The sequence below is a fragment of the Arvicanthis niloticus genome, chromosome 15 (assembly GCF_011762505.2).
Source record: "Arvicanthis niloticus isolate mArvNil1 chromosome 15, mArvNil1.pat.X, whole genome shotgun sequence".
Classification (NCBI taxonomy): domain Eukaryota; kingdom Metazoa; phylum Chordata; class Mammalia; order Rodentia; family Muridae; genus Arvicanthis; species Arvicanthis niloticus.
The window spans coordinates 3,771,187-3,794,457 of NC_047672.1; the positions used below are offsets into that span (position 1 = coordinate 3,771,187).

The 23,271-nt window shown below is 48.0% G+C and overlaps 1 protein-coding gene across 5 annotated transcripts in view; it reads left to right on the forward strand.

The window, feature by feature from the left end:
- The window catches only part of Dpp6 (dipeptidyl peptidase like 6), an 859,276-nt gene that overhangs the window by 779,585 nt on the left and 56,420 nt on the right, over window positions 1–23,271 (forward strand). For all 5 annotated transcript variants that reach the window (XM_076913275.1, XM_034518902.2, XM_034518899.2 and 2 more), the window contains exons 11-16: window positions 2,056–2,179; window positions 3,911–3,949; window positions 12,352–12,459; window positions 14,207–14,298; window positions 15,544–15,591; window positions 17,871–17,989. In XM_076913275.1, coding sequence (XP_076769390.1) covers window positions 2,056–2,179; window positions 3,911–3,949; window positions 12,352–12,459; window positions 14,207–14,298; window positions 15,544–15,591; window positions 17,871–17,989 — 530 coding nt within the window. The remainder of the gene's footprint in view (window positions 1–2,055; window positions 2,180–3,910; window positions 3,950–12,351; window positions 12,460–14,206; window positions 14,299–15,543; window positions 15,592–17,870; window positions 17,990–23,271) is intronic.

Below are 23,271 nucleotides of genomic sequence, written 5' to 3' on the forward strand. Positions count from 1 at the left end.
GAACCCTGCTTTCCACACCAGCTCTGTGTGAGTGACTCTGAGTGAACATCATCCTCTAGGATGGAAAGACTTCCAGAAACCTTTCCAACTTGGACCCAGCAGAACCATTCCTGCAAGGGAAGGTGGTGAAGCAGGAACTGCTCTGCCACTGATGAGGCGGAAACACGAAAATCCACTCTCAACATTCACACGTGCATCTGTGAAGCGGGCTTCAAGGAGCGCTCAGGGCTGAGGAGAGGGCTCTGCAGGGGACAGCACTTGCCCTTCCTGAGGGCACAAGTTCCATCCCCAGCACCCACATGGTGGCTCACAACCATTTGTAACTCCAGTTCCAGGGGAACGAATGCCCTCTTCTAGCCTCTGCAGGCGCCAGGCAAGACACATAAAATACAAGTGTGCTCTTCGGCCACAAGGAATCTGGAAAGTTACCTGAAGGAGATGGAAACTTCAAATAACGCTGATAAACCAGTTCAACAAAGCTGTTTGTATCAAAAGAATAGAAAACAGTCATTCCATACTGTACATGGGCATTCTAGGTACATCTGTCCAGAATATTTAATGAGATAAGGATTCCCCAAACACGCTGTATACTTCCATAACTTACGTACCTCTCACTACGTTCAAACAGTCAGTATGGATGAAAACTGCTGAGAGTCAAAGAAAGTCATAAAACTGAAAACAAGAGGGAGGGAGGGAGGGAGGGAGGGAGGGAGGGAGGGAGGGAGAGGGAGAATCAGCAGCATTGCTTATTAGAATCATGGCCTCCTGTTGATACGCTCATTTTTAAGTGTGATATCGATGTCACATACGCACACCTCTCTGCCTTGGTGTCTTGCAGCCACACCAGAGTGCTCCATCCTTTCTGTGCCGGGTCCACTCCCACCCCACCCCTGCTCCCTCAGAAGGCTTATACTTCCTATCTTGCCTTGTCCTTTCCCTGACCTGCTTCCCGATTTCTCTTCATTCTACATCACTCCAGCAAAGCATTTGCTCATCCAAATGACTGAAAATAGAGACCTATGGTTTGATGAAAATTCCACCCATTCATACAATGTATTTTGTTATATCCATCCACCACTATCTCCCTCCAACTTCCCTGGTCCCCCCCACACCATCACCCCCTAATTTTACATCCTCCTTTCTTGTTGTTTCTAATAACCCCTGAGTCTTATTAGTGCTGTCCATACATGCAAGATTCTATTAATAGTTATATCCCCAAAGGAGAGTGACTCCCTCAGTAGCCTTCAACTGCTAATAGTTTATCTGCCAATGGTGGGGCCATGGGGGCCTCTCTCTGGTCCATGCTGGAATGTTGGCTGGCTTGATCTCGTGCAGGCCTTGTACAGACAGCACAGCTGCTGGGTGGTGATGTGTGCAACAGTCACATCCTGCCCAAGGGGCAGCACTCACAGCTCCCCAGTCAGCTTTCTGCAATTTCTCCCTATCTTCCACCTTCCCAATATTAGCATATGGCCACTCCAAGCATGGTGGTATTTTCAGGCTTGGGTAAAATCCAGCATGTGGCATCAAAATGAACTCACCAATGCTTGGGAACAGAGCCATCATCCCAAATCCTGGGTATGTTTAAAGAATGAAGGAAAAGAACCGAGCCATCATTAGCCCAGCTTTGGAGTCTCTCCAGCTTGGCTCTCTGAGGATCCCCTGCACTGCCCCTCACTCAGGGTTCCTTCTCCCTTGCCCTCACCTCCCCACCTCTGCCAGGTCCTTCTTCACCCAAACACCCTAAGTGTAAGCTTTGGGAGAGTTGAGCCTTTGGTAGGACTATGATGTGAAACTGAAGTCAGTGGAGCCCCAACCATAGCGTGTGACACCCCTCCAGACTGCCAGGGTAACTCCAGTGACCCAGCCTTCGGTTTTAAAGCCCAGCTCGTGGTGCTGCGGGTTATCTGACCACCCATAGGAGCTTTGACCCCACATATGAATGACCCCGTTTAAGAACCCCACACATACACACGCTGACTGCTGTACCCAGAAGGGGTGTAGCCATCTTATGCTGTCTGTTGGCTCTGCTCACACTCTTGTTTGTGTTCTCAGGGAGTATTACATCACCATGGTGAAGTGGGCCACCAGTACCAAGGTTGCTGTGACCTGGCTGAACCGGGCCCAGAATGTGTCCATCTTGACCCTCTGTGATGCCACCACGGGTGTCTGCACTAAGGTATGATACTGGGACAGAGACGGGGTGAAGGGATGACCATAACATGGAAGGTATCATCCAAATTCTGCTGGAAAAGTGTGAAGCCTTGTTTAGCTCTGTCTTTGACACTGTCCAGCCTCTGTTTTGGTGCCACCTGGTGGATAGATCAGATATTGCTACAAGATCCTGGGGCACATTAGAGAAGCAGCCACTAATCCCATTCAGGGGTTGTAGCATGCAAGTGTCTGTTTCCCTTCACACTGGCCACTGCTCTGGGAACACTGCTCTCCTTTTCTGTTGCTCGAGAGAAGAGTGGACTGGCCAAGGACCTAACCCTTCCTCTCTTGCAACGCTGTAAAGCCAGGTACCCCAGAACAGGTAGGGCATGTCCAGGCAGACCTGCAGTGTGTCTAGGAGCAGAAGGCATCCCAGGGCATCCTTTCCTCCTAGCTAGGGTGCAGACTTTCCCCTCTGCCCTGCAAGCCAAGCTTCCACATTGCTGAGCCACAGCCCTAAGAAAGTCACCTTGCATTGAATTTAAAAGACCAAGTGACACTCTAGACAGATCTTCTAGAAACTCTTTTTGGCCCTAAGTTTCTAATTTTTTTTTCTAGCAAGAAGCACCAGGCTTGCCTGTGCAGGTATACTGAGAGCTGTAAACCCAACAGCTCTCAGCACACTGCCCAGGGACAGTTCCCTAGGAGGTTGCAATGACCGGCTCCTGCCTCCGACACCTCAAGTTGGGCTGACATTTTCTTATCATTACTGGAAGGAATTCTGAGTGTTTCTGGTGGACTTGCCAGAGAGAAAGGCAAGACAGGCAGAGCTCAGTACTGGGCATCACTGCTGAATGTCCAAACCTTCTCTGTGCCTGGCCTGCGATGCCCACCATGCATGTGCCACTGCCACAGACAGAGCAGGAGCAGCACCAGCCTGGTGGCATCTCAAGTGACAGCAACCAAACAGAACAGCCATTTGGTGTCCAGGCATGTGTACTTTCGCACACAGCTCTGGAGAGCAACTTTCATACACGCCTCGAACCCTTTTAACTGACCTTGTTTCCCAGGATTGTTTCCTGGACTCATAAACTGGAGTTTTGATACACATGTCCACTAGCAGGCATTGCATGCACACACACACACACACACACCCCACATACAAACATACACACACATACACATATACACCACACACACTACACACACACCACACACATATACACACTACACACACACATATAGACCACACACACATACACACACCACACACAACACATCCACACACACATATACACACCACACACACACAAATACACCACACACACATATACACTACACATACACATACCACACACACATACACCACACAACACATACACACACATACAACACACACACACAGTTTCAAGCGATGCAGCGTCTAAGGCTGCTAAAGCAGCCTAACACACACACAGACCCGTGACTGCTAAGTGCATACAGACTGGCCAGTGGTACCCACCAAGTGTTAGAAACACCATTAGCTTCCACGGGCTGCTCACTGCTGTGGATTGCCCTGGTTGCTAAGGACAATGGCATTCTTCTTGCCCGAGGACACTTGTGCTGGGATGTGAGCCACAGAGAGGGATTACTGCCACACTGAGGAGCCCCGGTGGCCACTGTGTTCACGGCAGCTGCCATGTAGGTGAAATTAAACCATTCTATGTACAGTGTGTGCAAACAAAGGGCCCTTTCTAACACTCCAATTTTATTTCAGAAACATGAAGATGAAAGTGAAGCCTGGCTCCACAGACAGGTAACTCCACACACCAGCTCCCCCGCACCCATGTTCCCCTCACCCTGACACCTTAGTCCTTCCTCCACAGGGGCGGGTGCCATGGTTTCATACAAGCAGTCACTTGGGGATCCCCACCTAGGATCATCCAAGTGCATGGGCTACTGTGACTGGGACAGTGTGTGCCCAGCCCTCTCTTCATCCTCCTGGGAAGCTTGCCAGGCAGTGCTGTAGAAGCCAAGTTCCTTGGATAGTAGTTTGGAAGTCACTTTCCCCAAAGACAATGATGGAATAGATCTCACCTCCCAGTCAGATGATGGAGTTGGTGACCTCAAAATAGTGAGCCCAGAAAAGCCCACTATTACTCAGATGAAGTCTACAATCACTAAGCAGATAAACGTGTGGTTGGTACCCCATTTATTTTTAGGCATGGTTTTATAGATGTGTCCTCTCTTGGGGAGATGCTTCCTCAGAAACTGACCCCAGAATCATCCCTGGGATTTTGTTTTCCAATCAATAACACAGGCCCTGGAGGATGGAGATTATAGGAGGTTGGGAGTTTGAGGTATGGGTCACTGGTAAAGCACTTATGTAAGCAATATACCTGAGCCCCTTGGTCCAGCCTCCAGCACTGAAACAGAGATGTCAGTCAATGGAGATCAGGAGGGGCTGAAGAGGTGGCGTGGTAATTAGGATGCACACCACCCTTGGTGAGGGTCAGTCAGTGGAGATCAGGAGGGGCTGAAGAGGTGGCGCGGTAATTAGGATGCACACCACCCTTGGTGAGGGCTGTAGCTCATATCTCAGTCCCAGTGTGCAGTGGTCAAAACTGCCTGTGACTCTGGCTCAGATGATCAGACACTCTCTCAGAGCCCTCACACTCATGTGCACAAACACACAAACACGTATAGTTTTTAATTAAAAATAAAAAATATAATAAATCCTTAAAACTAAGAGCTATCGGGAGAAGCCTAGGCAAATCGCCCTGTGATACAGTATTCTGAATTAATGTACTCAGAGAATGGCCCCCTTAGCACTGGTATTTTTCTATTGATTCTATTGTCTCCGCACGCTTGTGTTTAAAAGAACAAAGTTCAAGAAACGTACTTTCTTTTATTCCACCTGAGGAAATAAAAATATCTTCAAATCCTGTAAGAAAAATCAAAACAGATTTGAATCCGAAGAACCATTGCGGAGAGGGCTGGGGGGGGGGGGTGCAGCTCTGCGGCAGAGCACTTGTTTTATGTGTACAAAGCCCCAGGTTCCATCCACAGCAAAGTAAGGAAACAGAACTGTGACTAACAAACACAGTTTCTATTGACATGAAAGACTCTACCCATGAAAATACAGCTATCGGCAGTGGCCCCTGTGGTACTCACTTCTCCGTTGCTGTGAGAAAGCACAGTGACCAAAAGCAACTTATGAATGAAGGGTTTATTTTGGCTTATTGTTTGCAAAAGGATAAGCACCCATGAGGGTGGGGAGGCGCGAGAGAGAGGGGGCATATAGCAAGGACAGGAAGCTGCAAGCTCTCGTCTTCAAACATAAACATAACGCAGAGAGAGCAAACTGGAACGGGATACGGTATGGCTTTCAAGGCCCTTCCCCCAGTGACATACTTTCCCAGCAAGCTGCACCACCTCCCCAGACACCAGCGCCACCAAGGATCATGGTTCTTAATCCAGAAAGTGAGCTGTACACCAGCACTCTCCTCTCTCTCTCTTTCTCTTCCTCTCTCTCTCTCTCTCTCTCTCTCTCTCTCTCTCTCTCTCTCTCTCTCTCTGCTTTTGGCTGTGGATGCAATGACACCAGCTGTTCACACTCCTGCTGCCCAACTGTCCCTACCAGGATAGACTGTACCATCAAACTGAAGCAGAACAAACCCCATTATCTCTTAAGTTGTTTTTAGTGAGGGTATTTTATCACCGAAATGTTAAAGTAACTAATACATGTGAGATAAGGGGTTAATACTTAAATCTATAAAAAAAAAAAAAAAAAAGTTGAGACAGCTCGAAATTTTTAAGATATCTTATGTGTGTGCCTGAGTGCGTGTATGTGCACCATTTGAATGCAGTATTTACAGAAGACAGAAGAGGGTATCAGATCCCTTGGAGCTGGAATTATATGCAGGCAGTTGGAAGTTGCTATGTGGGTCCTGAGAACTCACTTAGGTCTCTGAAAAAACACCCAGTGTTTTTAATTGCTGAGCCATCTCTCCAGCCCAAAGAGATAGCTCAATTTTAGAAAAATATGTATGGCTCTATTCTAAAACAAAAAAAAATCTAAATATGGATATCTCAAAGAAAGACCACACAAGTGACCAGCAGAGATACATGTGGGTGGGGGATGTTCATCAGTAATTGTCAGAGAAATGCATATTGAAGTCACAGAGTGAAAGAACATCATAGCTGATAGAATATTATCCAAAGATGAAAGATGTGTATTACAGAGAACGACAGAGAACGTGGAAAGACAGGAAACTCCCACACCTGTTGGCAAGATCATAAGTTAGGAAAGCCTCTGCAGAAAATAGCATGGGCTCCTCAAAGGGCTAGAGAAGTACAACCCCACCCCTGGGTCTATATCCAAAGGAAAGAGACCAGAATGCCAAAATGACTCCTGTGTCACTGCATCACAGATCGCAACAGCAAGGGACAAAACAGTGAAGGAGATACAAGATGCAGGAAGGAAGCAAGGGTGAAGCTATGGGATACAGTGACAAGTGGCAGAAGCCAGGAGCAGAGGGATGCACACTACGTGTGCCAGTTACTCAGCTTGTTCTGACAAAGTACTGACAAAGGCAACTTAAGGAACGAACGGTTTGTTTGGGCTCATGGCTCTGTCGTCGTGGATACAACCCACTATGAAAATGTTATGGTGGCAGGAGCACAGGGCAGCTGGGCACATGACGGTGTCCACGGGGAGGCAGTGGAGAGGTGGATGCTGGTACTCAGTGGGCATCCTCCTTTCTCACTCTTTATTCGATCTGGGAACCCAGGCCACAAGACGGTACCGTCCACAGCAAGTCTTCCAACAGTTAACCCTGTTGGGAAACAACCTCACAGACAGACCCCCAAGCTGCACCTCAGCAGTGTTTTAGGTGGTTCTTAATCCAGTAAAGTTGTCAATCAAATTATCCACCATTAACTGCATGTTCTCACTCAAAGGACAATGAAACGGGGGGTCACTGGGAATGCATGATGGTGGAGGAGGTTGGTTGGTTTCAGTTTGTCCAAGACAAACACAATCTACTGCACAGCATGATCCAATCATTAATGTACTGTGTTCTTTACATTTACATTACATGGAGAGAAGGCTCGGTGGTTAAGAGCACTGGTGCTTTTACAGAGGACCTAGGTTCTAGTCCCAGCACCGTCACGTCAACTCACCAACCATCTATAACTCCAGTTCCAGGGGATGCCCTCTTCTGCCACCAAGGGCACGCCCATGGTGCACACAAACTCATGCAGGCTCACACACGCACACAGAAATTTAAAGAAAATAAAATGTATAAGTAGAGTCCAAGCTGTATTTGACATGGAAAAGTTATGATGTATGTATTCATTAGAACCACTTGGTCATTCCTGAATGCCTACACAAAAGAGCAAAAATGTTCTTTTTGTTTGAGAAATATAAATTGTTAGTTTAAAATGTTCAGCTATAAAAAACAAGAATCAGCTAGTCTCCTCCAGCATAGGTTATACGTGGCATGCACTAGGATATTGATCCTTTTATCAAGGTGAGTAATACTCCATTCCGTGGAAGCTCCACAAGGGCCTACTGAAGGAGCCCACCAGTGGCAGACATAGATGCTATACCACTGAGGACTGAAAGGAGCAGACACAAAAGGCCCTGTGGCGTGTGTCTCTTCCTCTAAAACATCCAGCATAGGTACATCTGAAGAAACAAAACTGAACAGCAGTTGCCAGGGTGGTAGTTAAGGCTTTTTTTGGTTGGGGGTGGGGCAGCTGTATGACGTCATGAGTGCACTAAATGCTTGGATTGCTCGATTTTGTTACAATGTTGTCCTTGTGAATTTCACCTCAGTAGATTTGTTTTCTTTTAAATGAACCATCGGGAGTGTAGCTCTTGGTGATGTTCCCATGTAGACGGGGAGATGAGATGACTCATAAACCCCAAGGCATAAGAGTGAATTAGACTCAGAAGCTGTGTTTTGGTGTTCAGCCTCTGACAAGAGGAAAGCCAGGAAAATCGGGGGTGGGGCATGGAATAAGCACAGGAAAATTCAGGCTGGGTTTGAAGGGAAGTACAGGCTCCAAAGAAAGCCTGTGTTTGAGGCAGAGTACAGCTCAGTGTCCTTGCACCAAACCCCAAGGGAGGCAGCCATTTCCTATCTGGTCTCATTCTGGCCCCTGGATGGACACAGAGCCTTGTCCTGGGGCGCTGGGGATGGAGCCTCCAGCGGTCCTCCACTGTTTGCCTGCCTCCTCTTCAGCATGGTAGAGTGGCCATAGCCAACACCAGCTGCATTTTCCTGTTTTCTGACTGAACATCTCACAATGTGGAGAGAAACCACCACCAGCTCAGGCACAGGGTGTGAACACTGAACTCCCAAACAGCACGCCGGAAACCAGGTCCTTGCCCTGCAGCGTGAAGACAGAAGAATAGTAGCGTGACATTAATTGCCTTTACTGTTTAAAATGTAAATTTCTAGTTAATGGAGCAAGTAGTTGATTTTGAAGACACAATCGCTTTAACTGTGCAAGAAAGCAGAACTAGAGAGGATGGCTTCATGGTATCGGGAATGCCCTCAGTCCCCACTTTATGAAATGTTTCATTAGAGTACACGCTCTCTATAAGAACACTCCTCTCTGGGATGCTTGTGGCTCTGTCAGGCTGCCCAGCCACTCAGGACAGGTGTGTTCCATCCTTGGCTGCTGTGAGAAGCTTCGGTGAGTCTAACCATCTATGCACCGTGAAACTCTGAGGGGGTTAAGGCTGCCATGACAAGGTATGGTGAATCTGACTACCTACCTACGTACAGTGTTCTATGAGGGGTCATGCCTACTCAAGCTCCAGAGAAATCCAATTTCAAACAACTTCCTATTGCATCCTTTTTCCCTAAAGGGATTCATGGACACTACTTTCAAACGTGATCTTCATCCTTCAAGGTGCCGTGGTGCTGCATGGCAACATAGGAGCCCTGTGTAAGGCTGGGCTGCCACCAACTGTCAGGAAGCCTCTGGCTGCTCCACCAAGGTCTTAGACATTTCTCATCAGGGGCCACAGGCATGACTCAGGGAGACACATTGAGGCCACACTGCCCATCCAGCTCCTGTGTGGTGCAATACCTTGCTGCACACAGCCCAGAGGACCCGGCAGACCCCGGGGGGCCCTGTCTGCTCCAACTTACCAGTCTCCTCATTGCGGTGCTGGCAGGGTGGTTGGCACCTGTGCTGGTGACCTCACACTATCATAGCCATCTGCATGTCCAACCTCTGTGGTCTTCCCTTCTTTCCTTCTCCTTCCTGGACCTCACTATGGGCCCCACAGAGAACCCCAGAAGCCAACAAGGGTATACATACATACATACATACAACATATGTGTATACCCTAACCAGGAACTCTCTTCTCTAAGGATATGCTAGAGAAATAGTAGATCTCATCTGGCCACATGCATGCCCATCAGTGCTTCCAGCCTGCCTAGTTGTCAGTGGTGTGAATCCATGAGCGCCCTCCAGGGTCTGCACACTTAGCTGTTGAAGTCAGAGCTGCAGCCTAGGTGCTAGTCCTGTGGGTGAGTTTTCAGCTGTCTTACATCTTGAGGTAGATATTTGGTTTTGTGATTTCAGACTTTGGGCTAGAAGGTCAGAGGATAGAAGCTATAAAGGAAACTGGCTGAAGCCACACAGAGACTGCCTTCCTTGACGGTTTGCTGCGGAGAGAGCTGGCAGTCAGGCAGCATAGCAAGGAAGCCAGAATCCCTCAATATCAAACAGAAGGCAGAACCCGTGTTCAAATCCTGGAGCCCAAGCCACTTTACTAGACTGGGAAGACAGCTCAGCCAGTAAAGGGCTTGCCGTGCACGCAGGAAGAACCCAGTTCAATCCCCAGAACCCACACAAATGAACACGAGGCATGGTGAGACATTCTTGGAATCCCAACACTGGGAAGATGGAAACAGGAGGATCTCTAGGGCTCACTGGCCAGTCAGCCTATCCAAGTCAGCATACCCCAGGCCGGTGAGAAAGAACACACACACACACACACACACACACACGCACGCACGCATGCACTCAAACATATGTGCATGCACACACACTCACACGCACACTCGCATACAAATAAACATATTTGCATGCCCACAGTCACACACACTCACACACACACATACATACACAGACACACTTGCATCCACACATGCACATGATCAGGCACACACACTCATACACATAACTCTCATACACACATCCACACATGGACACATGAACACATATGTGCTCACACACACACTCACATGCACACTCTCATACACACGTACGCACACACAGACAAACACATGCACATATTCATAAACACAATTATGCACACACACACACAAAGTCATGCACGCATGCATACACACATACTTGTCTACCACATGGGCAACTTTCCGAACACTGACCTCCTCCATACATTCTGGAAGGTTCCAGGGAGCAGTGGACAATGACCTAAGAAGCTGAGGCCTCTCACTATGAGCATACCACTTCTGTCCAGAATTAATTATATTACTTTTAATCTCTGTCCAAAGTGCAAACGTTTTCCCCAGAAAACTAGGGGACTTGTGCCTCATCCATCCCGCGGTTGGCAAACAAAAGTCCATCTAGAAAGCCAAATTAATGGCTGCTCTTTCCACTCCCCTTCTGTTAAATGCCACACACCCAACTCTAAATAGAAAACTCAATATTTGCAGATTAAAGGTTTCATTTTTATTGCAAATATTCATGAAGATTAAATGTCATTTTAATCACGTCAGTTCATTTCTCTGAGCACATCGTATTTGCATGTGTTCCTTCACTGTGGGGAAATGAAGTTCTCCTGGGCCAGCTGTGCTTCATTCAGGGTTTGTGTGTATCTCTGGAAGCTTCTTGAATCACAGTATTACATACCTTAGCCAGTAAGTGGAGTAGCCAGTCATTGGTGTGTACTGATGGAAACTTCCAGACTTTGGTTTCAGAATACTGTAGAGACGTTACTGTGCCCCAATGACTCTGCCCATCAGAGTTGCCACCTCCCACTAGGATAGGCTAAGGGCTGCACGGACCTGCCTGCTCCGCTCTTGAGGTGCCAGGAGTAGAGCATGGTAACAGGATACATCCGGATGGCAGCCCTGACCCCAGAGTTATCGGGAAGAAATGACTATTACTCAGACGGATGTACCACCTAGCACCTGCCTCTTCAGGATGTCTCTAGTGAGAGCCAGGCCCAGGTGAGCTCTCTGCTATCTGAGTCTTAAAATAGATACAATCGGCCCATGTGGGTTTTATTTTTCTTTTAATGTGCCTCCTCGGTGGGCGGTTAAGTGTGAAATAGGTTTTATTAAAGAAAAGAAGACAGGACTAGAAAAGGGAAACATAGGGTCTGTGACTAGTCTTCCCAGTTGGCTTTGAGCTGGGGTATGTCAAACTCAGTATAGCAGCTTCATGTGCTCGGGGTGGGTTGGGGTGGGGGGCGGTTCACAGCAGCCATTGAAGTCTAGTCTGTGTCCCTGGCTTCGTTCCCACCTGAGAGGTGTACTTGGTATGTGCACAAGCCCATTTCATCACTGATGTTTGAATGCTATGGACAACAGTGTTGTCTGCCTCTCTCTGGAATGTGCAAATCAGATGCATATCTGTATAGAGTGCATATACATGTTTGTGTAGGTGTATACAGGTGTGCATATGAGTACATGAGTGTGTATGTGTGCGTGTGTGTGTGTGCGCGCGCATGCGCGAGTGCTCACATGGAGGCCAGACATTGATGTCAGAGTCTTCCTCAGCTGCTCTCCACCTAATTTTTTTTTAGATAGAATCCCTCACTGAACCTGGAGCTCACTAAGTCCCTTAGGCTGACTGGCCAATAAGCTTGAAGGTTCACCTGTCTCTGCCCCTCCAGCACTCAGGTCACAGACCCTTGCTGGCACTCCCTGCTTTTTTACATGGTTCTGGGCATCTGAACAGCAAGCACTTGACCAAATGAGCCATTCCCCTGCCCCTGTCTGTGGACTGAGGTGCCCCTTTCTTCCTCTTCTTTTAGAAAACTAAAGGTCTGACTCTAGTCCCACACAAACCCACTCGCTCCTCAGCTCCATCTGTAGTTAGAAATTATACATAAAATACCTGAGGATGCCCCACACACACACACACACACACACACACACACACTTACTTTTCATGCTCCATGCAGCTTGGTGTTGACAGGTCTGTCATCTTTGTCCACAGAATGAAGAGCCCGTGTTCTCCAAGGATGGCCGCAAGTTTTTCTTTGTCAGAGCGATCCCACAGGGGGGCAGGGGTAAATTCTACCATATCACCGTATCATCATCCCAAGTAAGTCCTCCCGCCTTCTATGCTGGTGTACTATTGGTGCTGGCCTTGTGGCGAGCACACTCGCCCTTCCCAGGACCCCAAGATGCCCTGGGAGGTTCATGTTCACAGATGGGTTCCAAGGGTGAGGGTAGCGTGGCACTTGTCCATGTACAGAGGAGGGCAGTGTCTGGAGTGTAAATTCTCTATTGATGTTCAAGTATATGAACTTGGAATATGGCATTTCTAGCAAAAATAGAGGGACACGGGAACTCACTGATGGATAGCAATGAAGATGGCCACTGAGTGCCTGTCTGCCCTTCCTGACATTCTCCTTTCTCTCTAAGGCCACTCTAAGTCCTTCACGGATCTCCCCCTACCCACCAGCCTCTACCCTGAGAAGCAGATCTGGCCTTAATGATGCCATAGCTGTCACTTAACAATACTCGTACCTGCTCTGCCAGGCAGCTCAAAATGGGTGCTGCTGAGCAGGTAACCAGGATAGCTAGCTAGCGAGTGATGCCTCCCTGGAAGCCCAGGGGCCCCAGAGAGCTGCCTGGATGTTGAACTTTGAGACAGAAGGTGGTGAGGATGGACATGGACATGTATTCCACTCTTTGTCACCAGTGCCATCTTCTGTGCACAGGTTTGATTTTAAACCAGGCTGGAGTTATCAAGAATGGAGCAAGCATATAAAATGTAATTAGGAAGAAGGCTGTTTGGAAGCATAGGTGTATCTGGTTGGACCCAGAAGAAAAACCACAGGACTGTCCCCTCAAGAAATAGCCGCGAGGGAGGAGAGAAAAGCCCTGAGATGCCTTCCCAGCCTTAGCAGGCATGTCTGTTTTCCAGCCACTTAATCATGTGACTTACAAGATGTCCAAAACATGATTTGATCTGTTCATTTTCTCACTGGGGTCATTCCAAGCAAGATTTAAAAACAAAACACACAAACAAAACTATGCTTTCATTCAGCCCCAGTCTCTAAATTCCTGCAGAGGATCAGAAATTGCTGAAAACCCCCTTAGCATCCATCTGGAGGTGGTTCCCATCCTGACCCAGGCACCCACTCTTGCCCTGGCCTCTGCTTTGAAGCCCAGGATGGCATAGGCTGCACTGACTTCCTGGATCCATGCAGCTTGCTCCTGGGTCTGCAGCCTCTCGTGTTGACCTCCATTGCCTGGGTTAGGCTCCATCCCTCTGCACTGGCTCCTCAGGGCATATGCCATTCTGAACAGCTACCCCCAGCTGTACCTCAGCATCCTAGCTGAAAACTTAAATGCTGCTTGCATCTGGTGCTACAATGGCAGGTTCTGGTGACTACAGTCTCTGGGAGACCCCTGAGAAGTGTGCTAGCTGAGCAGGAGTCACAGTCAGTTCTCGTGGCACCTGGGCCCCAGCGAGGATGGCAGAGGCCATCTGAAGAACTACACTGAGTTCCTTCCACCTCCTCCCTGTTTTGGCTGACTTCATCCTTTTCCCCACATTCTCTTTCCTCCATTCTGGGCCCTAACGCAAACATTAAATTCACACGTGCATGGGCCTTGGGTATGTATCTGTAGAAGGTAGGATGAGGTGCCAGGAACAAGCCCGACAGAAGGACCACCTGATATTCCCATTGGGGACACTCAGAGCCCATCACAGAGGATGCTGGATTCAAGCCAGCACATATGAAAGAGAAGTAAAGGGGGAGGATATTGCCTCGTTTCTGACAGGCTCCAGAACAAGGCACCGAAGCCGTCTCCTTCCTGACATCTTGTCTGTTTTTCAGCCCAACAGCAGCAATGATAACATCCAGTCCATCACCTCTGGGGACTGGGATGTGACCAAGATCCTGGCCTACGATGAGAAGCGGAATAAGATGTGAGTGAGAGCCAGGGCTAGATCCCAAGAGCTGTCTCTGATTGCCACCGAGTCCCCTTGTTATTTATAGTCAAATGTGCTGGAAGAGGGACAAGCACAGCTCAGAGGCATCCTCTCTCCTCCCAGGTCAGGGCACTCACCATTGTGAGCTCAGGTCCTGACTCAGCCAACTCCCAAAGCTACAAGGCACAGTGACAAAGGAAAGCTTGAACAGACCAATGAGGAGACATAGATTTACAGAGATGCTCTGAAGCAGCTGTGGATCGAGTCTCTGTAGACCTGGGCACAGACTGAGGGTGTCCCCAGCATGATCTCACTAATACTATGGTTATATGTTAGAATAGGTATGCTTGCCCATTGAAAAGACAAACTAAGAGGTGCAGAAGAAACGGTTCCATCATTGAAGTGCTCACTGTGCAAGTGTGAGGACCTAAGTTCAAGCCCTAAGACGCACATAAAAAAGCAGGCATGGTGGCATGGCTTATAATTCCAGTGCTGGGGAAGTGGGGCTCTGGAGCTCGCTGGTCAACAAGACCCACCCAATCAGTGAGCAAGTCCCAGTGATAGACCCTGTCGCAAAAGGAAACCAAATATATGGAATGACCTTGGGATGATACCCAGAGTCAGCCTCTGGCCTCTATAAGCAAGTGCACACATGTGCCTCTGTACACACATACACCTGCATACACACACACATACAACTATGTGCGCATATGTATACACACAGAAACACACACACACACTAAAATAAATACCAAGATGCAGAGAAGTTAAGCGGCTTTCTCAGATTATTCAGTACCAATGGGAAGGGTGCAGGAGTCTATGGAGTCCAGGCCCAGTCCTGCACCTGATGCTGCTCTGTCTCACTGCTCACCCAGTAGGTAATCTCAGGCTTAGGACAAACCAGCAGACATGCATTCCCGGGACCAGGTTTTATGGGACTATGTAAAGTCTCCTTGCCCTCCAGGTTACTGGTCTATAGGGAAAACCCCGTGTTCACATCTAGGTGTACCCTTCCACTGCCCTCACTGCTGAGTCAGTACCCAGAGCTGGGGGAACGGGTCAGTGCGGGAGACACCTAAAGCTGAGGGTGTGACCTGTATGTCCCTCTAAATGTAGTCATGAGCATTGCTTATGAAACAGGCCACCGTCCCTGACAGGTACTCTGAAGATGCTAGGGTGGGGCTGGTAGCCTGTAAATGTGCCGAGGCAAGCTGACCCTGTATACCTTTTCCATCTCTACAGCTATTTCCTGAGCACAGAGGACCAGCCAGGGAGACGACATCTCTACAGGTAACTGGCTTCAACTGCCAGCGGAAACTCTGGGCCCCACAGAATCACAGCTCTGAGCAGCCCATAGGACAATTGAGTAACTAGAAAGCCTGGGAGAGAGAAAAGTGCAGAGGCCACTGGACCCAAGGCCTCAAGTCTTGTTTCTGCTTTGGCCAAATTGGTCCTTGCTCTCACTCGTGTGCTCTCTCTCTCTCTCTCTCTCTCTCTCTCTCTCTCTCTCTCTCTCTCGTGTGCACACTCACACATGCACGCACACTCATAGGCTCATACACACAGACACACACACTTCTCTTGAGGGACTCTGTCTGGCTCTATCTTCAAGCATTATCTTGGCAGATTGCCTTTATCTGTGTGTTCTGAGGACAGCTGGGTCTGGTTTGGAAATTGACCAGTGACTGAGTGGAGAGGAGGCTGGCTTTTCCATCTCCACCCACACTCTATGCTTGCCTGTGATGACCCAAGTCCCATCATCTCACATAATGTAGAAAATGGATGGGCACGCCAGGAATCCAGAGAGGAAGCAGATCTAAAATCACCTCTCAGCGGTTATCTTCCTGTTGCTAATCTCACGGGTGGGGGCTTCGTTCTGAGGTAAACTTGGTTTCTGCCAGTTTAAAAGAAGACAGTGGCTGTTTCTGGACACTTCTTAGCTAGAACAGCTGCAGCCAGCTGCTCCCTGAATTTTCAATGGCCACTGAAAGAGGCCAGTGTGGACCAGAGAGGCCCCCAGCACACAGAAGTCTCCCCCAGAGTGCCCCACGCTGAGTATAAAGCTGGCATGAGCCGGGTGGTGGTGGCGCACGCCTTTAATCCCAGCACTTGGGAGGCAGAGGCAGGTGGATTTCTGAGTTCGAGGCCAGCCTGGTCTACAGAGTGAGTTCCAGGACAGCCAGAGCTACACAGAGAAACCCTGTCTCGAAAAAAAAAAAAAAAAAAAAAAAAGCTGGCATGAATGAGCAGGGCTCTGTAATCCCCGGCCTGCTTCTCTCTAGACTGTTTACTGCTATAGGCCTACTAGAGTCGTGAAAGTCAGGCTACCACCCACTTTATAATAAAGCAAGAAGGCAGCCTTCTGCTCCTCCCCTGTGACCTGTGGCATCAGAAGCTTGTCTTCTCTCTCCCGTAACATCTTCATACTCAGGAAGAGAGGTTCCACACTGGAAGCTGTGGCTAGAGAGGACCCTTCCCAGTGCCATGTGAAGACAGGAGCTTCCTGGCCTAGATTAGACCTGACCATGGTGGTTCTAGGTGGCATCATCTTCAATTGGTTTCTCTCACTCTCCTCTTCATCACCAAGCAAGAAGCAACATCAGAGCCAACCTGCTGTCAGGAGAACTGGGTTCTGGAAATAATTCATGCCATTCACAGATTCCCCCCGCCCCTTGCCTTTGGCATTTAAGGAATGTGGAAAACCTGCCCACTGCTCCCAGATTGCCAATCATTTGTCCAGAGAGTTCCTCACTTGAGTACAAAATGCCCATAATCACTGTAGGCACCCATGATTATTCAAAGTGATGGCATTCATGACTACACTAGTAATTATGACTCCATCAGGTGATGAATGATAATCAATACCATGTGATAGTACCCATGACCACACTAGGCATTGGCACCCATGACCACACTAGGCACTGGCACCCATGACCACACTAGGCACTGGCACCCATGACCACACTAGGCACTGGCACCCATGACCACACTAGGCATTGGCACCCATGACCACACTAGGCATTGGCACCCATGACCACACTAGGCACTGGCACCCATGACCACACTAGGCACTGGCATCCTTGACCACACTAGGCATTGGCACCCATGACCACACTAGGCATTGGCACCCATGACCACACTAGGCATTGGCATCCTTGACCACACTAGGCACTGACACCCATGACCACACTAGGCATTGGCATCCTTGACCACACTAGGCACTGGCACCCATGACCACATTAGGCATTGGCACCCTTGACCACACTAGGCATTGGCACCCATAACTGTAGTCTCCATACTGTGGTATCACCTTGTCTGCAATTTCACTGATAGCAAGGATCAGGAGAACTGAGAAGTCTCCAGAGTCTGGAGGAATTATGGGTTAGGAATGCTAGGAAACAGAGTTAACTCTCCCCAAAGGGGTGTTGATGGGAGTAAAACTTAATGGATTAGCATCGGGGATGACCAGGCAACCTGATAGGAGAGATACCCCGTTGGGAAATTCAGGACTTAACCTCCAGGATCATTTAGTCTCTGCCCCTGTTCTCACTGGCTCTTTGCTCTTCCAGCGCCAACACGGTAGATGACTTCAACAGGCAGTGTCTGTCATGTGAACTGGTGGAGAACTGCAGCTACGTCAGTGCTTCCTTCAGCCATAACATGGACTTCTTCCTGCTTAAGTGTGAAGGTGAGTGGCTGCTACTCCACACCTGTCTCAGGTGGATGCTAAGGTCTTCAGACAGGAGCACACACAAGACAAAATGGGAGTGATGGGAACGTGGTGGACCACAGAACCAGGGACACTGCTCATGGGGCAGGACTACATTTATCAAGTCTTCTTAAAAAGCTCATCTGGGGTTTTTTTCTGCACTGAGCTACTTCTCACTTCCCATTGTCCATAAAAGACCAGTAAGCTGGGAGCTATCTGAGGTATCGATCACATAACTATACCTGTGCTGTCTATAAAAAGGACAAAACAGTTCCAAGATCAAATTTCCAATATTGGGGATTGAGAATATACAGAGAATCACAGAAATAAAAGTTCCTAGAACCCATCCCATTGGTCCCAAACACTCAAGTGTTCCTTACCTCTATGTGTGCACATGTGTGTGCATGTGTGTGCATGTGTGTGCATGTGTGTGTGCCTATGTGTATATATGTGCCGTGGCGCATTGGTAGAAGTCAGAGGACAACTTTTAAGGGTTGATTCTTTCCTTCCACCATGTGAGCTCTGAAAATAGAACTTGAGTAGTCGGGCTAATGGCAAGTGTTTGTGTCTGCTGAGCTGTCTCACTGCCCATGTAGAGTGTTTCTTATCACACCAACCAGAACACTCCATAATAGACCCAGCTTCAGGGTAGATGCAGAAAATGTGTCTGCATCTTATTCTTATCTGTTGGAAAGACTGAATCCATAAGAAGGTAAGCAATGAATATGGATCTACACGAAGTCTCAGAGAACTAGACCTACCGTGATTCCCCTCAAGAGAGAGCACATGTGCTAAAGGAGGCTGCTGAGAAAGAGCGGGTCCCTCTCTAGCTAAAATGGCAGCCCTGGCAGTCACAGGGAGAGGTGGTGATTTTGTATGGTGATGTGTTACATAGCCTGCTGGCTCCTGCATAGCTCATGAACATACGCTGTCTTGACTGATGTCACCTAAAGCCCTGAGAAGCTCAGCCCCCAGCATTCTTCCAAGATGGAGGTGATGCCTGGTGCAAGCTTTCTAAAACACATCAGTCCCTGAAACTTCCTGTTTCCCAGTCCCTGACTCCTGTGCTTCTCAGACTGGTGCCTACAAAAGGGTACTCAGTTTCCCAACACTCTTGATGACTAAGGATATCCAGACTGTGGCACTACAGTATGTGATATCACCTTCTAGTCCTGAGCAAGTCCAGGCTAGAAAACAAACATTAAGGTGTCAGTAGATTGGATCCTCTGAAGGCTGAGGGACAGGTTCTCTCCACTGCCCCTGGCAATGTTTCACTTAAAGATGTGCCATTTCAGTCTGTTCCCATACCATTTTCATCTCTGCTATTGACTCTATGCCCAGAGTTGTATCTGATAAAGACACCAGTCACTTGATAAAGACCCCTATCCTAGGGTGACCTCCTCTTCTTGAGTGAATTTGCCAAGACTTTCTAAATAAAGTTACACTCATAGGTACTAGAGTTTAGGACTTCAGCTTATCTTTGAGAGGAGAACCACAGTGACTCCTTTCTGAGATATGTGTTGTCAGGGCTACAGAGATGGCTCAGGGTTAGCAGTATATACTGTTCTTCCAGAGGACCTGAGTTCAGTTCTCAACACCCATACTGGGCAGCTCACAGCCACCTAAAACTTCAGCTCAGTAGATCCAGTGTAGCCAGCAGCCCAGACACATAGGGTATACATATACATATAGATAATTTTAATAATAATAATTAACCAAGATGTACGTTGTTTTCTAATACAAGAAAGAAGTAACAGAAAGCTATGCTCAGTGTTTTCCTAGGATCACAAGAAAACGGGCAGAGACTGCTCAATGGTTCTGCCACATCCTAGAGACAGAGAGCCCTTGAAGGACACATCAACTCCACACCACTGTTTGGGGTTAGGATGTTAACATATTTGAAAAAGAAGAACCATTCTAGTGTAGACTTTGTCTAGGAATTCTTTCAGGTTATAAAATTAACCTGATATTCAAGTTAAGTGTGACAAGGAGTCATGTAGGGTTTTCTCGTCCCAAGAGAACTTCAAGCCTCACAGTTCCAGAGTGATGGTCAGAGAACGATGGGATGTGAATCCAACTGTTTGCAAACTCAACTGTTCGTGCCAAACTAAATCCCAAGAACATGATTCATCTCCCTTCGTGTTTCTCTAAAGCACTTGGCTGGTCCTGATTCTAGGAAGGTCTAAATATCCTTGGAAAATGGGACTCACACTCAGACAATGGCTGCCTCATAAAGTCTATAAACAATTTTCTTAGAACTGAGGATGGAAATATTGACTTCACTCTGTTCTAGATGGGAAAGGAAAGTCTGTGTTCATGAGCCCACTGGGTTCCTCGACCATCACCCTACACTACTCACAGTGCCCAGTGTTTAAAAGCTCTATAATAAACCCAGCAGCTTCATTTAAAACAAGTTCTCCACCCTTAAGATGAATTCAAACAAAATGTTCTTAGTACATTAAAGCAAATCCTTCTGGCCGATATCCCTTCTAGTCCTAAGCAATCCTCAAGGGTCCCTATGACCACACCTGGATGTCATCAGGTTCCAGAGAGAAGGATTGGACAGACCTACCTAGAATCCGGGCTCTGCCAATTATCTCTGGGACCAGGGCATGTTGGCTACCCTCCTCCTAAATATGTCATGAAAACTAGGGGAGTCTGGGTGACCAATGCTGTTGCGAAGGCCAATCAGAACAGAGTGTGTGATACACTTACCATTGTGTCTAATCTATCAGTTATGATCACTGTAACCATCATCCACAGCTCAGTGACCACCACTTACGACCAGCTCAGTATGCGGACTTTGAGGTTGAGGGTGGAGATGACTAAGCTCCATGACATCAACTGAGCAACCACACGTGTGTAAACAGAACACAACAGTGAACAGGCCTGGATGGAAGGGAATGACCAGGGACCTGCTGAGGAAGCACAAGGGCCTGGAAACAGATCCCCAGGTATAGCAGTGTGTCTACATCCCAGCACTGAGGGGTAGAGACAGGCAGGTTCCTGGAGCTCACTGCCCAGTCGGGCTAGGCAATCAGTGAGCTCCAAGTTCAGTGAGAGCCCCTATCTCACAAATAAGGTGAAAAGTGATGGGGGAAGGCAGGCAGCTTCAACTTCTGACTTCTAATTATGCAGCATACCTCCTCGTGTGAGCACAGCACACATTTTAAAAGTAACGATGAGCAAGCAAAAATAATAAAATGGGGCGAGGATATCAGCCCCACTTTGAGGAAAGTTGCTGACCACAAGGCTGAAAATGAGTGGGATTCTAGGCCAAGTCCAGGCTCAGTAAAAACAAGAGTCATGAGGGATTAGTTGGTGTTGGCACGAGGGATTGATTTGTGGCGTCTGCCATGCGCTGTAATGAGGGAGGCGACAGCAGCCACATGGCATGTGTCTGTCACATTTGGGGTGATCATCCTCTAAGAACAAATGGATACCTCCTTAAAAAGTAAGCTTCACATTCCAGGTCATCTGGGATGGCAGTGAGGCAGCTGTACCCTAACCCTCTCTTACTGCAGAGTAAAGCAAGGCAGACCTAAACCCCTAAGGCATTGTGTCCCCATGAAGTAAGAAAGCAGCATGCCATGAAGATGCAGGCATGAAGATTGAAGAACTAGGCCTGACAGGTCTAGACATTCCCTAGGGAGAGGTGTCTGCAGGGGTTTCTGACTATAGACACCTCTGTCTGTCAGGTAGCTTTTGGATCAAGCAGCAGACATTGCTGGCTTCCTCCAGAGTGGCTCAGGGTGTTGTACTTCAGATACTGGACGGGCACAAAGGCCCCGTAATGAAGGCTTGCTTACCAGCCTGTAGGGATGTGGGGAGACGGACTACAGGAAGATGTCATGTCACTGGGGACATGCCCTTGAAGGGGACCCTGGAGCCCTGGTACTTTCCTGTCTCACCTTCACTTCTTGGACTGCTAAGAGGTGATAAGCTGTGGTCTGACGTTTCTACCAGGATGCTCAGACTCTCTCTAGGCTGTAACACAAGGGAGCTAAGCAGTCAGAGACTGAATTCTCTGGAGCCACAACCTAAAATCAACCTTTCCTCTTCATACGTTGGTTTTCTCAGGCATTTTTTTTTCATAGCAGCCTGGCACCTGCACTGCCCTAAATCAGCAGTGTGAGCTGTGTACCCAGCTAATAACTCTTGAGTACCCTGGACCTGTGGGAATAATAAGTCACCTGCATCTTCATTAATAAAGGTGTGTTACCTTCAAGCATGCAGAATGATTTCAGCTCCCAAGAAGCAGAGTTTGAAAAAAAAAAAATGTTTCAGATGATAAGGTGGCTCAGTGGACAGAGAGACACTTGCCATCAAACCTGATAACTGAGTTCAATCTCTGGAATACAACTACTCCTGACCTCCTTCAATTTCCACATATGCAAACTGTGACATGCATGTACTCACACATACACTTTGACATGCATGTACCCATACACACACTGTGATATATGCATGACCCCACACACACTGACATGTGTGTACCCCAACACACACTGCGATATGCATGTACCTATACACACACTCTATGACATGCATGTACCTACACATACACACAAAATAAATTACTGTTAAGAAACCACTCAATAAAACCAGGCAGTGGTGGCGCACGCCTTTAATCCCAGCACTTGGGAGGCAGAGGCAGGCAGATTTCTCAGTTCGAGGCCAGCCTGGTCTACAGAGTGAGTTCCAGGACAGCCAGGGCTACACAGAGAAACCCTGTCTCGAAAAACCAAAAAGAAAAAAAAAAAAAAAAGAAAGAAAAAAACACTCAATAAATATTAATGACTTGGTTCTGTAAGCCACGTCGTCCTCTGGATGGCTCTTACAGTGAGTTTCTGAGGCATTAACCTTGGCTGCCCTCTTTAATTTTGAGTGTGTTTAACACCAAGCTTGAGGCTCCTTGGAGCATTGCTGATGTTTTGTGAGAACATCTGTTCACTCTCTCGAACATTTGGAGCGATTCCCTTTGAGACTGTGTGTACCAAGAATAGGGAGGGGGATCCTGAGGCAGGGGGTTGCTGTGTCCTCACTGGAAGTTCCAGGAGAGGGGCTCAGACTGTCTCCTTCATCCATAAGGGGAGCCCAGCCCCCAGAAACACACTCAGTAAGACCATAATACTCCTCAGTTACCATGAAGCAGATGTTTCCTGTGGTAAAGAACCTACCCAGCATCCTGCCGGCACTCCCCTATTACTGAACCAGTAGGATGCACTGGCATTTGGTGACCTCCCTGCAAGAGGGGAGGG